The 16,161-nt window shown below is 39.8% G+C and overlaps 2 protein-coding genes and 1 non-coding gene across 10 annotated transcripts; 1 reads left to right on the forward strand and 2 right to left on the reverse strand.

Annotated features, from left to right (window-relative positions):
- Positions 1–79: 79 nt before the first annotated feature.
- On the forward strand, positions 80–16,156 carry LOC139774522 (uncharacterized). Of its 8 annotated transcripts, none has more exons than XM_071709856.1 (20): positions 3,659–3,819; positions 4,305–4,477; positions 7,201–7,271; positions 7,349–7,547; positions 8,127–8,343; positions 9,241–9,411; positions 9,889–9,960; positions 10,032–10,121; positions 10,946–11,053; positions 11,205–11,321; positions 11,425–11,590; positions 12,379–12,657; positions 12,749–12,927; positions 13,027–13,197; positions 13,327–13,521; positions 13,611–13,812; positions 14,562–14,770; positions 15,107–15,274; positions 15,383–15,451; positions 15,785–16,156. In XM_071709856.1, the coding sequence occupies exons 2-20, from the start codon at positions 4,356–4,358 to the stop codon at positions 15,929–15,931; spliced, it is 2,952 nt and encodes a 983-aa protein (XP_071565957.1). In that variant the 5' UTR covers positions 3,659–3,819; positions 4,305–4,355; the 3' UTR covers positions 15,932–16,156. The 8 variants fall into 8 exon arrangements, 7 of the variants coding, with proteins under 7 accessions (XP_071565961.1, XP_071565957.1, XP_071565958.1 ...); XM_071709857.1 differs by having other exon boundaries at positions 4,354–4,477; XM_071709860.1 differs by lacking the exons at positions 3,659–3,819; positions 4,305–4,477 and adding an exon at positions 80–359.
- Positions 542–3,386, reverse strand: LOC139774527 (uncharacterized). The gene has a single exon (XM_071709878.1). The coding sequence runs from the start codon at positions 3,384–3,386 to the stop codon at positions 1,758–1,760; it is 1,629 nt and encodes a 542-aa protein (XP_071565979.1). The 3' UTR covers positions 542–1,757.
- On the reverse strand, positions 6,593–6,665 carry Trnar-acg (transfer RNA arginine (anticodon ACG)). The gene has a single exon. It is a non-coding gene; the product is annotated as a tRNA-Arg (tRNA).
- Positions 16,157–16,161: the final 5 nt, after the last annotated feature.

Raw genomic sequence — 16,161 nt, forward strand, 5'->3', positions numbered from 1 at the left:
CTTGAGAGGGCCGCGGTAGAGGCCGTAGAGGGGCCCGACGATGAGGTACAGCGGGCTTATCAGTTAGCGTGCGGCTGTGCGATGCTGTGTATCGTGTTGTATCCTGCATCTCGAGTGTTATCGCGCTTCGCGGAATCGCGAAAGTAACGTGCTCTCTATTTCGAAGGAAGCGAAGCGGCCTGATCGTTACATACTAAAGCCGGCGGTGGTGTATCACCGGAAATTCTCTCTTTCTTCCTCTCTCTCTCTCTCTTTTCACCCTTCCCCCATCGAGGCTTTTCACCGACTCGTGCGTGCGTGCCGAATGCGTGACAACGACAAGAAGCGACGAGGAAGTCACGCAACCAACAACCGCAACGGTAACGCGTGGACGTTTTTATTCCGCCACACGCGATATTACCACGGTAGACGGATCGATATTTTAGCGCGACTTTAATCGTGGCAATCCTTCCTTATTCCTTTGTAGGGATTGTCTTTTATTGTCCGCGTAGCGTTCACCAAATTCTTCTAACGCGATGCTACGGGATAATAAAAACAGAAATTGATGTTTTTTAACAAATATTTATTACAAACATGTAGAATGTTAAAAATCCTAAAATATTCTAATTTTCTATAACGTTGTATCTTCCTTTCAAAAAAATAGGAGCGCCGCTGATGTATACCTAAGTGCTAGGGAAAACGACATTTTGGCAGCAGTACTACTCTTAGAAAAATTGACTGACATACATAGTGCGCGATATTGACGAAGACGACGAAATCAGAAGAGGAGTCGTGTAAATGAATGAGAAATTTTTCTTTTTCTCTTAGAACATCATGTACGTGAACTTACATATTGTAACTTTTGTAACTCTAACCTAACACAAAAGAAATTTCTGACGAAACGTATAAGAATATAAAAATTTATATCTATGATTATACTAATAGGATATACATATAAGTAGGAATACAGCGAAATGAGACGTCTATAATCGACATAATCGTCCAGTCTTAACGGAACCATACGATTAACGTGACTATTGTTACAAAACGGTTATTTAATCGCACAAGTTAAAAAGAAGAAAAATTCAAATAACATAACGTTTAGACTTAAACCAGTAAGAATATAATTCGTCTTTTCTTTTGTTGCTTTTAAAAATTTTTAATTTGCTAAATTATATTTAATAACAATGTTTATATATCTTATTAGAGTTTTAGAAGCTCTTACTAACCCTTGTAGCAAGAGTCGATAATTGAACAAGATTAACAATTGCGAATTATTCACATTTAGATCTTTTAACATGAAGAATAGTTTTCAAGCATCTTTCTATGCTCATAAACAAAACGTTTAGATTTTTATTTATTTACCGTAAGCCGAAAGTCTTTGTTTTCGAAATTGAAACTTGATATATCACACTTATTCAATTCGCTTGAAGTATTACACATCCTTTGTACAGCTTATTTGTTTCAATAAAGAAAACAACGCAATAGTGAAAATGATAAGAGTAAGAAAAGAAAAACGATTATAGAAAGTTTGCTCTTCTTTGTCGATTTTATACATACACACACGTGTGTGTGTATGTGTGTAAGATAAATCAATACTTATATAGAAAAAAATACATAACATGTACTAATATCACGAATATATTTCTTAAAATTTAAGAAAATTAAAAACAACGTAAAAGGAAAATAAAAGAATATATTGGCACGTTCGTTGCTTGGCCTTGAACAGATTTAAGGAGTCGGGTCTCCAACGCTAGTCAAGTTTTTGCCTAATATGTTCAGTCTAGCACAACAGCTACTTCGTTGTCATTGGCTTTCAGTTCCATAGTATACGGCGACCCGTCCGATTGCTTCCACGTTTCGAAGATATCCTGGTGAGCACATACCGCGTACTCTTCCAAGTTGTTATTAATTTCCGGTAGATTATTGCAGAGTTTGATCCCGTAATGGTGCACATCCTCCAAATAAATACCCAGCTTTCTATCGAATGAATTCGCCAGAAACTGATACTCGCTCTCAGTCATGGTCATGAATGATGGACAATCGGACGGTCCAAAATTCGCAAACACAACGTCGCATTCTTCCGGATAAATAGTCGGCTCCAGCTGTGAAGGCAACGTGTTGCTTGCAGCATTTTGTACCAGCATCTCTCTTTCCATACGATTAGGCGACTCGTGATTGATGTCGTTTTGCGTATTTCCTCTCATTATTCGCAGCACTTCTTGCACATCATCGTCAATGTTCGAATTAGTTTTCGCCGACTCTGTTTTCTTATGAAGTCGAGATAAAGGAGGAGCTAAACGTTTCGTCGCGTCTCCGTCAAAACCATAACTTTTTCCGTTATTAATAATTATTTCCATGGAATTTATGAAAGAATTGGTCAATTCAGCGGTTTCTTTGGCCCCTGCAACTTCGCCAGACCATCTGATAGAGTAGTGAGGGCTTTCGCTGGACCAAGAATTTTGCTTGGACATAGGTGACGTTTTGTCGGATTTCTCCGGCTGGCAGGCGAGAAGAACTTTGTTGTCGTCGAATGAAATTTCGTTTTGACAATTTCTTCTTTCTCGCTCGTTCGTCGTTGGCGAATTTTCCTTATCGCGGATGTCTATGCTATCGGAAAAAGTTTTGATAACCATGTCAGCTGTGGTTTCCTGCGAAGCGAGATAACAACGATCTTCGTGTCTTTCGCAAGAACTGTTGCTGTCGGGGATTGCGCCTTTATGTGGCGTATTCGAGATCTCTGCGAGACTCTTCCCCACCACAACCGTGCGACTCGCTGTCGCGTCGCCTTTGGTAGACGCGAATTTACCTACAATGTATCGATTCGCAGCTTTGTCGGGCCATATGCCGTGTTGCATGTGACTCTCGTCCACAACATGGTTCGGGAAAGACAAATCGATATTCCCAGCGCAGTTATCTTTTCTCTCGGCTCCCTCATTTTCGAAGGAGCCCGGAGTTTGCGTGCGAACGTCGACGATATACCCGAGGCTATCTTGCAGCTTTATGTACCTCCGATCCAGGCTCACGTCCGTCGTCGTCACGCCGTTCAGTTTGAATTTCACGCGTACCATCCCTTTTTGGCGTCTCCTTCTCTGCCTGAGCCTATGCTTGTGTGTCAGTCGTTTGTGGATCCTCAGACTGGAGAGGATCTCGAAGGGCATGTCGCACACGTCGAATTTCTGACCGCCGTCGAGATTTATCTTGTGGTGGTCCAAGATGTCCATTAGCGATCCCAGGGCAGCGTTGTGCCGCCATCGTGTGTGCAGAGCAACGTCGCTCTCGCATTTGAAGGCTCTGCCGCATATCCTGCACGTACTCCCGACGATGACGACGCTGCACTCACGCAGAGTCACGTCGGCGGAGATGCGAAAGCCTCTTCCTTTCGTTTGCACCTCGGCGATGCGCATCCCGTTAGTGTTTGTCTCTCGCGATCAAGTCCAGTCTCTTCGGCCGTCTCCTACCTCTTCTTACGCCGCCGCCACCGCCGCCGCCGCTCCCGTCGAGCGTTCCCCTGCGAGTCCACGGTGACCACGGTCGCGCGGCGCGGTAACTACCGCGGTGGCTCGTCCGATAGTCGCCGGTCGCCGGTACTTCGCCTGTCAGCAACAAAACTTCGCTTCGACTTCGTCCTCGGATGTGGCGCCACCTCGTGTAACGGATGTCACGCAATCTGATATCTGATGCCCCTGATGCCCAAACAAAAACAATTCGTATCGTATTGTTGACATATGTTATTCGTAGAAATGTATTCCGTAACACGTTATGGATCCTGACATTCCCGAGTCTATTGTGGCTAACAGATTCACAGATAAGAAAAAAATCGCGCGTGCGTGCGTGCGTGTATGTGTGTTGTGTGTACTTTCCTACGTCCTCATATCTTATACTAAGCAAACAAATTTTTTTCATCAATTTATTACATTAGAAGTATTCGATGAAACCCCCTCAATATTAGTTCTAACGCATTGGAATTATCGACTCGTTACCTCTCCGGATTACAATAATAAACAAACATACAAAACTTATATGAATGAAAAAAATTGAAACGGCAATCTTTAGCAATGTTAGAGTTAGTCAAAATCACCCAGATAGCAAAACGTGCTGAGTGTGCAAAATTATGCAAACGTGTTACCGAAAACAATTTATGTATTGTTGCCACACTGCGTAAACATGAATTGTACTTGAACCATTGCAACCGTTGCTTGAAACAAATTCAATACGTGTAAAAAGCTGCGTCCGCAAATACTATTGTTAGGTATTTCCGGACGCATCTTTTTACATGTTATTACCGCAACGCTCGTCATGTATATATTTCGTAAATATGACAGGCGTTTTGCAGTCTGGGCAGATATTGAGGATTGAAAGCATTCCGTGCAGATATGAAAGTTAAATCGGTTGCGAGCTTCAATTGTTCGTTAAAGCGATATGGTTTACGGAAAAATGATGAAATGTTAATCAGAGGGCCTAAAGAAAGCAGTCTAACAAAACAAAACGGATGTAGGTACGTTTAGTTGACGATATGTCAGCCTTGAATTCTGTCTTCTGTCTTCGACCTTGTAAACTATGTTTACATAATTTAAGCCTTGGGGCCACGATGCTAAAAATCGTTCCGAGATCTCGGATGGAGAAAGAGAATTAATTAAGAACTCGTAATGGCCTCGGTCAATGGCCTTGGTCAATGGCCTCGGTGGCCGAATTATTTAAATATGATTGGCCAATTTTTTCGCCGTCCGAGATCTCGGGGCGATCGTAGACACAAGTCTTTACATTTATTTATTCCTATAATACTTTCACCTGACTCAGATTGCCAGTTTAATTTGTTAACGAATAAAGTGTAATGCTCTAATAATTAAATAGCGACCGATATGTGTGTAACACAGAATAAATATTGGCGTTTTCGATCATCGATCGAAATCAGAAAAAAAATATGATATCGATAACGTAATCATATTCATAATGATTTGATTATAATAAATATTTAAATAATCATAGAATTCAGAATAGCTATCTTGTGAGTGTTATCTGTCTTTTTCTTTGTATATAATATATTTGTAAATTATTTTTTCCCCAACAATGTCAGAGACGTCAGATTGAATAGTTCAACAATAATACGAATTTCATGAGTATTTACGAATATTGATAACAAAATTATAATTATAGAATTATTAAAAAAATATCAAAGATAGTTATTAGTTATAGAATTTCCGATATATATCCTGTCTCAATACTTAACAATATTTGATTGTAATTTATTACGCGATTATCTTCCTCGGAGGACTGACACTATTTGAAGAAAAATTTCTACTCGTAACTATTGTTTTCTATAGCCGATTAAAAAATTTAAATCATAGTAACATGAAATTTTTATAATGTTTTAAATTAAGTTTGGTTTCGTTTTCTTTAAATGTATACATACCTCGTACTGAGATGATATTTATTTCGCCCGAGCAAACGAAGTAAAACCTCAAAGAAGTTGTTATAAATGTGACGCTATCACCAAGACTGACCGGATTTTCGTACCTTCACTTTCGACGAAGCTCAAACTTTTCGTAGGAGGTAGCAGGGAGGATGGTCCCTCTCAACCCGCTGTCGGCAAGAAAGCATACAAAGAAACTATTGGCAACACCGCTCGCGCTTAAGACGATTATTGTTCTTCTGTATAGCAATTAATTATTACGTGGTTTACGTGATTACGATGTTTACGTGTTTGTATATGCCCCTGCCTACCTCTTGTACTTATTGTTAGCTCGTAATAAGGTAACTATTTCCTTTTATGACTCGAAGACTAAGCTTTAGCGAAAATTTTGCTACAGTAAAAATCGTCTCAGAATCGAGTCAGGAATCTGACACTTGCGGGACAATAGGGTTGTTCGAATCACCCTTTATATGCCAATAAAATTGTCGAATTTTCGAATCATAAAAAAAATGTTTTTTATTATAACGACTGTTACAGAAAGCTGCTGTGAAAATAACATTGTGTTTATAATTCTTTATCACATCTCATCTTAACCGGATTAAAAAGGAAGAGCTGTTACTTTAAACCGCATGTCGTTCATGTATATCTTTTTTCTAAGTTATCATTCTGGAACGAAAGAGTATTTATTTCCCATGTCCTTTCGCCGAGGAGGCTTGAGAATTATATTCTTTCGAAAAATAATCGCTGAAATATATACTTTCGAAAAACGATTGCTGAAATATACATTTTGTCCTGTTTGATGCTTAGGTATGGGGGAGAAGCAGTGCAATTTATCTTTAAAAGATTAATAACACCGATCGATATTACTGTGTGTGAAACGCAACACGAAACTTCAACACGCGATAGTAATGATTACGTAGGCTCATCGATTCCCATTGGATTAACTGTCCAAATTGGATTAAATTTGAATCTTTTTTTTTTGTATTTCTCTCTCCAAAACATAATCCAAAATAATCTTGACCATTGATTGCCAATCGAAATTCGCAAAAAGTAAAAAAAAAGACTATATATATTTATGAACCTTAAATAAAACACACGTTCTAAACACGCTTCTCATTTCACGGCTGTCTCTTTTAATTTCATATCAATTTTTACTTTTCAAAAATTTATAAAAATTGTATTGTCAAAAATATGACTCACCGATCCTGCCAGGATTCGAACCTGGAATCTTCTGATCCGTAGTCAGACGCGTTATCCGTTGCGCCACAGGACCGTGTTAGAACCCGTTTCTTCAATGTAGCTTCAAATTAAAACATATAAATCTATGTATGAAAGATAATTATATTTTACATTGTAAAGCTACAACATTCAGAGAAGATTGAAGATCATTAATATCACATTTATAACAACTTCGATCAAATTCTGATTAACTTAATTGGTGATTAATTCAACCGGCAGAATTTCAAAACTTTGAATTGTACAATTCGTTGTCCCTGATCTAATCTTTCTTTCCATACGTTAAGCAACAAAAAATAATTCTATTTATCTTAACAAAATAGCATAGGTATTTGACAAGTTAATCACCGATTAAGTTAATCGGAGTTTGGTCAGAATCACTCCAATTTTTTTTCACTAAACTGACGTCTCGCATTAGCTAACATATTTTTCGAATATCTTCCTTTATAAATGCCATTAAAAATTGGAATTTCTTATATCTCTTTACATCGAACATCTGAGGATTTACTCTAAAGCATAACGGATACCGTGTCAATAATTATTTTCACCGTGAAGTATCGTCGCTGTTTCAGATTTATTCGGTTGCGGCAAATGTATCTGCAAACATGGATATTCGCGATAGCGCATATAATTACTTATGCTCGTAAGTATTCTTCGCAACAATATTACGAATTGAAACGTGCAACGTTCGCGAAACTCGTGTTGTCATATTTCTGTTAGAATATACCATCGCCAAACGCGGATTATGCAACGGCTACAAGTCTGGCGAGGATGATCTTCAGACATTCGACTTTATCAGCAAGCTGAAATTGGATCTGCTAGATACCCGTTACAACGGCATGACGAAGGTTCGGGGCAGCAATCGCATGCAGACTGCATACCGGCTGGAAAGAGACACTGATGTCACCCTCCCGACGAAGTATTCAAATTAGTACGCGTAGAAACAATGGCCTGGGCCGACTTGGGTCACGGACCCTGATTAACTCGGTCTCGACGAATATTTCTTACCAATGTAGATTACCTTAATTTTTATTTAACTTAATTTTTTTTTTTTAATTCTAAGAATTAGAAAAAGATCAAAAGTAAATTGAAACAAAATAAAAATTAATTTGCATTGATAGAAATGGACATAATTTAACTGATAGAATTGTTTAAAGCAAAAATTTTAATTATATAATTTGTTTCGTCCAATCTACTGTCTTTTCCATGTATCAAATAATGAAAAATTCTATCCACGTTAACGAAGATGATAATCGCCGATTAAGTGAGTCAGAGTTTGGTCAAAATCATCCTTAGGTGGCATGGGTCGTTTGCAAAGTTTACAATGACTTCAAAATAGTACCTTAAATGTTCGCCTATCCGAAATCGAATGCGGTACTGAAAATTCTTTTCGTCTAATTAATGATTCTTCAATATAGCCTTTTGTAAGTTTGCCCGTTAAAAAGATATCGATTAAGGAAAATGCCGATCTTCCTTGCACGTGCGAATTCTTTTCCAGGAACATCACACCGAACGGGCTTTCAGAGGAGTTCTCTTTGGTGTATACGTTGAGAGCTAGAAAATCACCGAAGTATCCTTGGCACATCATTAAGATCGTGGACGCGAAAGACGACGCTCAGCTTCTCATCACGATGAATTCCAGGAAGCGAACACTGGATTTTTCATCGATCGACCATGAGGGAGAATTACAGACGGTCTCTTTCGTGAATGATCGCGTGAGTGTCGTCAACCACATCCGTCATCATTCTAGAAGAGTTCGCGGATTGTTGCGCGTAATGGTCCACTATTCCTAAAATAAATGCTTGGCATTGTTGCCAAACGGGCTCAACGCACTCAAACAGCGAAGACAAAATCGTGGAGAATTATCCGAATTAATAAATTGTCGATTATCTACATTTTCTCTTGCAAAAGGCGACATTCCAGTTTCTTTCTCTTTGCTAATTGTAAGACACTGTACCGGCCCAGATCGAGGATTCTAAAGTCGAACGCGCCCCAATATGCGGCGACAACACGATGTGGAATGTATCGGTCGTAAATCCTCTCGAGTAGGTCGTTTCTTAAAAAAGTCATCGAGGAAAGAGAGAGAGAGTCGGAGTCGTGGTCGTTAAAACGATTTGGCCGATCACTTATTTATGCATGAGTGTTTAGCTCCACGAAATCATTACGTAAGCGTAAGCTATTGCGTGAAATGCGTGCCGAGCCGCGAAAGTAAGAGCGTGAATTGTATCGTCATGCCATTACACAGGGCAGATGTAACGGATGTAATATGTCGGGTCGTTTCGTGCGCATTAGAAACCCTCCCGCTCGCGTGATAGAGAAACGAGTCTCACGCTCGGCGATACTGCGATAAGAGAACGCCACGACGCGCTCGGGGTCTTTTGATCGATGAGATTTGCGATTACTTAACTGGATTTCGAAACAGCATAGATTTATGCGATAAATACGAAACTTCGCGGCCTCTCGGTAATGAGTCTTAGTTAAAACTCATTTGTCTCCTTCTACATCATTATCCTGTCTAGGATAATGTATATTATATATGTATATTAAGAAAAAGACTTGATTAATTGTAGCTTGCGTCATTGAAAAATATGTATGATTTTTTTTTTAAACAGGTGTTCGACAGGGGTTGGCACAAGGTAAACTTCGGGGTGTTCAAGGATAAGCTGGTTCTTAACGTCGACTGCGAATTCGCTGGCGTGGAAGATCTAAAACCGCGCGGGCCGATTAAAGTCGATGGGAACATATCGATAGCCAAAATGAGCAATAGTAAGATCACTGTACCGGTAAGACCCCGTTATAATATCAATCAGATTTGCATTCGAAGCTTGATTATCGCGCTATTTAATCTACAGCTTAACTTTTTTGATCGAAAAATCTTGAACGAATTTTGATTCAACTATATCTATAAACGCTGACTTACATATATGCATATCTAACATCCACGAATTGCATCGTTATTATGTCACTGCGAGGAATGCACTGCTTCCAGAGATGAAGTTACGTGTCGGTCGTCACAATAACTGGCCCGCTACTTAATTAACTACCGCTTCAAATAGCCTGAAACCGTCAGTACGACGAGTTGAATTTAATATTAGACCCTTTGGCCCATATCCAGAATGCACACGCGACGATGTTAGAATTCTAACGAATAGAAATATCTTTGTTCATATGAAAGAAAAACACAAAAAGGTATACATTTAATAAAATGTCAGTATGACATTCTAAGATTTTAAATATATGTCTATTTGCATTGTCTTCAGATCGACGTGCAATGGATGGTTTTAAACTGCGATCCAACGAGACACGAGAGAGAAACATGCGAAGAGCTACCGGTAAGATCCACATATTTCGGCAAATTTAACAGATTCGCGAGATCTGATCAGTGTAATGTACGTGACCGTAGAAGACCATAGCCGCAGCCTCTCTGCTTCAAATAAAACCCAGCTGTGACACGATTTGTCCGCAAGGACCACATGGATTCAATGGTACAGACGTAAGTCCTCTCCTTGTTTTATATTTGTAAAATATTTGCATATCAGACCGTGAGTAAGCTTTTTCAGCATTAAAAGTGAAATACTAATAAAGTTTAGTTTAAGAACTAATTATATTAATCATATAAGATTGGATAAAAAGGTTCTGGGACTGATGAAATAAAAATCATAATACGTAACATAGAATAAAATAAACGTTTTTTTAATTTTTAATATATTCCCCAGAAACTTGTATACATCGATGACATTGCTTGATAGATCCTGGAATGCTCTTTGTTATTGACGTCCTCGAAACATTTTCTCTTCACGACAATGAAGCATGGAGGGGCCAAATCTGGATCTTCACAATGATACTCGAATGCGCGACATTGCTGACAAAGAGAGGGGTATTGGGGCGGTGTTGGAACACCTTCCCTATTCACCGGATTTGGCCCCTGTGGATTTCATGTTATTCCCCAAATTGAAAACCGCCTCGAAGGGAAAACGTTTCGGGGACTTCAAAGCCATTCAAAGGAATGTGACCGCCGAACCAGCTTCTCTTGCAACACATTTAAACAAGCATGATCTATACAAGCGATGTCATCGATCTGTAGAAGTTGCCGGGAATTATATTGAAAATTAAAAAGTGTTTATTTTATTCCATGTTACGTTTTGTGATTTTTATTTTATCAGTCTCGGAACTTCTTTGTTCGACCTTGTAATCACTGACCGAATAAACTTAATATATTTTCTATTTATTAAATGCTATGATAGTTAAAACTGCATACATTTTTTAAAATTTTCTTAATAATTTCCGAGATCGCGTTGATAAAGAAAATCGTATCAGGGATTGCCCGGTCCACCTGGTCCATCCGGAGCGCCGGGATTAATTGGTGCGTCAGGCTCCCCTGGGTTTCCAGGTCCGCGTGGCCCGCCGGGAGAACAAGGAAGAACAGTACGTTTCCTTATTTATTCAAAAAATTATAATATGTAAATTGTCCAAATAATATTTACATTTACAAAACATAGGCAGCATATATGCAACATAGACGTATATTACGTCTATGGTATGCAAAGAAAGAAATGTAAGAGATGTATATTATCAGGGAGCCCCAGGTAACACTGGTGCCAGAGGTTTTCCGGGATTGCAAGGTTCAAAAGGAGCGATCGGACCCACGGGACCATCGGGATTACCAGGATCACCAGGACGAAAGGGTGAAAGAGTAAGCTCTTCGCCGCTCTTTTAAACTTTTTGGATATGATTACATGTGGCTAGGAAATTTTTTTATAAGATAAATAGCAGTAAAATAATTAATTTTCCAATAGGGGGATATGGGATTTCCGGGTCTGAAAGGAGATCAGGGTCCTCGAGGATTTCCGGGTCCGCCAGGGAATATGAGCGATTTTCTTTATCCTGTTGGATCACCAGGATACAAGGGTGAGAAAGGTGAACGGGGAGATAATGGTGTTCAAGGGCAGCCGGGTGAGAAAGGTACAATACGTTATTCCTCGGAAAGAGAACATCAGATAAGTCTCAATTAAGATAGATCAAATCCGCTTGTGGAACGTCAAACACGCGTCCGACGACGTAATTCGATCTCGTTAGAAATCGAGTCGAGATGTATAATTGCGTTATTCTGCATAGAGCGAGAGAGTATTACGAAACGGATGTCCGATTAATGCACTCGTTGTCATCGTAATGTCTAAATCAAAACCGTCTAATCTCGATTGTACCAGAACTTTATGTAATATTATTTTCAAGTTCTAATCTATGAGTATAATTTACTAATGGAAAATATGAGTAATTTTTAAGGATATGTAATACGTATATACGGGTTGAAAATCGTTAGATCAAAATTTATCATTTTTGATCTAACGATTTAAATGGCGCTCTTAAACGATTCAAGCGGCGCATGATATTCCACGTATCACTGACCCAGATGCGCTCATTCGCAGTCATTGTAAATCAATTTATCGCAATCTGTGCTCATCTATAAGTAATTCAAAATTATGTGCTTACAAGTACCTCAAGAACCAAAGTTAATTGCTCAATGTAGAATAGGAAATTTTATTATAAACATTTCAATATTTCTTTTTGTTTTTCTTTGCGTTATTTGTAACTACGAAACTTCATTTTGTACTTCATTATTAGCAATAAAGATTATTATTTATTAATTATTTAAGTGATTGACTCGGGAGAAAAAGGGGGTGAAATTATTAAGAGAAATAACATATAAAAAAATGTATTAATTAGATTACTATAAAAATTAATAATTTTAGGCGAACCTGGAGACAAAGGATATCCGGGATTAGATGGATCTCGCGGTCGTGACGGCGCACCAGGTCTTCCTGGTCTTCCGGGACCTCCTGGTCGCCCTGGACCTAAAGGCGACACTCTATTTATGAACACTTCTAGCATTCCAGGACCACAGGGTCCACGTGGCATAATGGGACCTCCAGGACCATCAGGCCTACCAGGACTACAAGGATTTCCAGGACCTCCTGGTCCGCCAGGTCAAATGGGCCCAAAGGGTGATATCGGAGAACGTGGTCGAGATGGTGCGCAATCTGTTAAATGAAAAAGCAAATATTAATTATACTGATGATAATTCTTTTATCTCTGATGTAACTGAAATATTTATCTTTCAAGGTATACCAGGATTGACGGATAATAGCGTCACACCGGGACTACCCGGTCCCGAGGGACCTATCGGTCCTCCAGGCGACGATGGTCTCCCAGGTGAAAAAGGAGAAATCGGGCCGATAGGCCCTCCAGGATTACCTGGAGATCCAGGAAAGGATGGATATCCAGGATTATCAGGACCGCAGGTATTTTATTATTTCGGATTTATACCTAATTATATTACTGTTATTTTGTTACATAAAATAATGCACTTTTTCGTGATATTCAATGTTGTATGCAATAAGGGACCTCCAGGACCACGCGGAGAATTAGGGTTTCCAGGACCTCGAGGTTTAGATGGACTCGTAGGAAAACCAGGACCGTCAGGACTCGATGGAAAACCAGGGCAGAAAGGTAACAAAGGACAGGAAGGCGAACAAGGTCCTGTTGGACCTCGCGGATTACCGGGAAGTTCGGTAAGAAAATAAGCGAAACGGTTATAATAATATTGAGTAGTCTACCAATTCTGTAATTATCGCATAATGATCAAGCTATGCAATTTCAAAACGATATTAATTATCATATCAATTAATTGATACATTTAGGGCTCAGTAGGCTCACCAGGCGAACCGGGCGTACCAGGATTGGAAGGGAGACCCGGTCTACCCGGTCCTTCGGGACTGACAGGACCCCCAGGACCTCCAGGCACTCCCGGTTTTCCAGCTGTAAACAGCAGTTTTGGTAGTATTAGCAGTCCCGGTATCGAGGGTCCTAGAGGTCCACCAGGACCTCCAGGCATAGTAAGTATCTTGCTTGAGATAAAAGAAAACCCAGAAAATTTTGATTAAATATAAATAGATAAATCTTAAATTTCCAAATGAACGATTAGCCAGGTGAAAGAGGAGCTCCTGGAGAACGAGGACCAGAAGGTCAAATAGGACCACCCGGAATACCCGGTAAGGACGGAGCGCCTGGATTGCAAGGTTCCCCCGGGAATAGAGGTCAAACGGGATTACCCGGCCTTCAAGGTCTACCAGGCCATAGTATAAGCGACGCAGAAATTCGCGATATCTGCGCCACTGTTCTGAGAGGTAATTTTCATTGTTATCGTAGACATTAAATTTAATTGAAATTTAATTAAAATTTAACTAATCCTCCAATCGTCGACGTTTTCGCTGTAAAGATATATAAATTAAATTAGTTAAGTCGATTAAACTCCAGGTAACTTTGATGAAAGTGGAGTGACGGTTGTATCTTATTATAAAACTGCGCATGAGTGGAAAAGGCGCGATGTCGTCACACAGGAATATGTCCGAATTGTGATGTGATTTTTTTCCTTGTTATTACCCATATGCATACAGAACAGATGACCGAAATGGCAGCGCTAATGCAAGGTCCGCCTGGCCCACCTGGCCGAGGTCGTCCGGGCCGTCCTGGATCACCTGGTCCCCAAGGTCGTCCAGGTACACCCTTCGAGTCAGAATCATCAATTCCCTGCGCTTTTTTCTTGCGTTCGGCACGACATATTAATCGCGTTAGAGATCAACTGCTACTACATGGATTTTCTTAGTTTATAAAGGAATCTTGGATAGAATGGGACCTAACTCAAGAGAAGATGTTTGTCAGGCGACAAAACCGAGCGTCGTTGTAGTAGCATCGCCATTTAAACGCTTGAAGTATCACCGTCCCTCGTGTCCCTAGAGCTATAACGTATGCGAATGGCGTAATTCACAGTATTCGTATGAATACACTTAACAATAGCGATGGTTCGACTCGGAATTAATGTCCCGGCGTCGCGGTTACGCTCATAACGATAATGATATATTGGCATGTGTCGCAGAAAGACTGAATGAACTAACAGAGGGTCTACGAGGGCTACCCGGATTACCGGGACCGGCTCGACACGGCCGTCCCGGTCGAGCCGGAAAGCGGGGCATCCCAGGTACCTATCACTCGGAACAAAGCAATTCTCTGAAACGTCCGGAAAATAGCCTGTTTGGACTAATGGAACGCTTTTGTCGTGCGCATGCAGAAAATCAGATTAGTCGAGTAATTTCATTAGCTTAATTCTCTCATCATCGGACATGACGCTTTTTTAATGCATTAAAGCGGATATATCTTTTTTTAAGGCAGCACACGCTTTAACATCATTGACAAATCTTCGATTATACCTTCAGTTTTTATATCTGTTCTATTCTTTATTTTCTATGTATTATCATAATGGAATCTTATCAAACCCAGTTTTTAAGAAAGATGCCCGGATAATGTAAAGAAATTAACGCATGGCGCATTCATATTTGATATCAATATTTTATATCAATTTTATCGCTTTTTGTACGATATCGTAATTATTTCTTGATTTAATTCCGATTTTCGATCGTTTAGGCGACCCGGGACCACCGGGTTTACCAGGGGAACGTGGATTTGTCGGTTTACCTGGCTCGCAGGGTCCCATCGGTCCGCAGGGACCACCTGGCGAACGTGGAGAAAAGGGGGATAGAGGTCCCGATGGAATCGGTTTGGAAGGTCCGCCTGGTCCAACGGGTCTACCAGGTTAAATTATGTCACATCAGTAAAAGATCATTTAAATAGACAGCAATGAGAGATTATTACATAGATCTTAGGATGGCTATATAGTAATCATACTACCTCTTATAATAGGGCCTCCTGGTAATGACGGCGTCGGTTTACCTGGAAGACAGGGAGATAGAGGTGAACCAGGCAGACCAGGTAAAAAGATTATATCTAATAAGAGAACCTCGCAAAGGCGAAAATTCTGATTTTGATAAAAACTTTACATACATTTAAGGAGAGATGGGGTTAACAGAATTTAGAAATTTTCATTTGCGGCCTAAAAATGATTCTAAAGGATGAAATCACCCCTCATATGTTGAGTGGTTTTTTACTTTTTTCGATATACATGTCTCGAAAGGATTTTTTCCAATATAATTTATGGAATAATTAAAATCTCTACGATTTGGCCATTGCAATCACTTTGTACGCGAGGTATTGCACCAATTCCGTAATTTATAATTAAAAAATCAATTCTGTAACTGTTAACAGGTGTTCCTGGTGCGAGGGGACCGCCAGGAGCGCAGGGACCACCCGGATACTGCGAATTCTGCAATTATCCTGGCAGCAATTACCTGCACAATCGTGGCAATGAGAAAGGTCCTTAATCAGCAGGAACCAATATTTCTATATACGTAGCAGAAGGAACGTTGCGGAGAAAGATTTATAAACAAAATTATCATTCGATGTATCTTCTGACATGAGCGTTTTTATAATTTAGTAACATCGAACTGAAAATCTCTTACGACGAAGCACTGCCACGTAAAGCTAGCGTTTCTCTAAATTACAATTTAGCTTACTTTGATGTATTATTTAATAAAGCTTGCTTCTCGATGCGTAATTAAATCACCGAGGAATCGTCAATATTG

The sequence above is a fragment of the Temnothorax nylanderi genome, unplaced genomic scaffold, assembly GCF_030848795.1.
Source record: "Temnothorax nylanderi isolate EJ_2023f unplaced genomic scaffold, tnyl_v1.0 TNYL_tig0082_pilon, whole genome shotgun sequence".
Lineage (NCBI taxonomy): Eukaryota > Metazoa > Arthropoda > Insecta > Hymenoptera > Formicidae > Temnothorax > Temnothorax nylanderi.

What these genes read in the sequence shown, in the direction of transcription:
- LOC139774522 (XM_071709856.1), top strand. Translation starts at nt 4,356, where the DNA reads ATGAAAGTTAAATCGGTTGCGAGCTTCAATTGTTCGTTAAAGCGATAT. An exon ending in CAGGACGAAAGGGTGAAAGA is followed by an intron (nt 11,322 to 11,424) that starts GTAAGCTCTTCG and finishes ATTTTCCAATAG; the next exon opens with GGGGATATGGGATTTCCGGG. An exon ending in GCGGATTACCGGGAAGTTCG is followed by an intron (nt 13,198 to 13,326) that starts GTAAGAAAATAA and finishes TGATACATTTAG; the next exon opens with GGCTCAGTAGGCTCACCAGG.
- LOC139774527 (XM_071709878.1), bottom strand. Translation starts at nt 3,386, where the DNA reads ATGCGCATCGCCGAGGTGCAAACGAAAGGAAGAGGCTTTCGCATCTCC.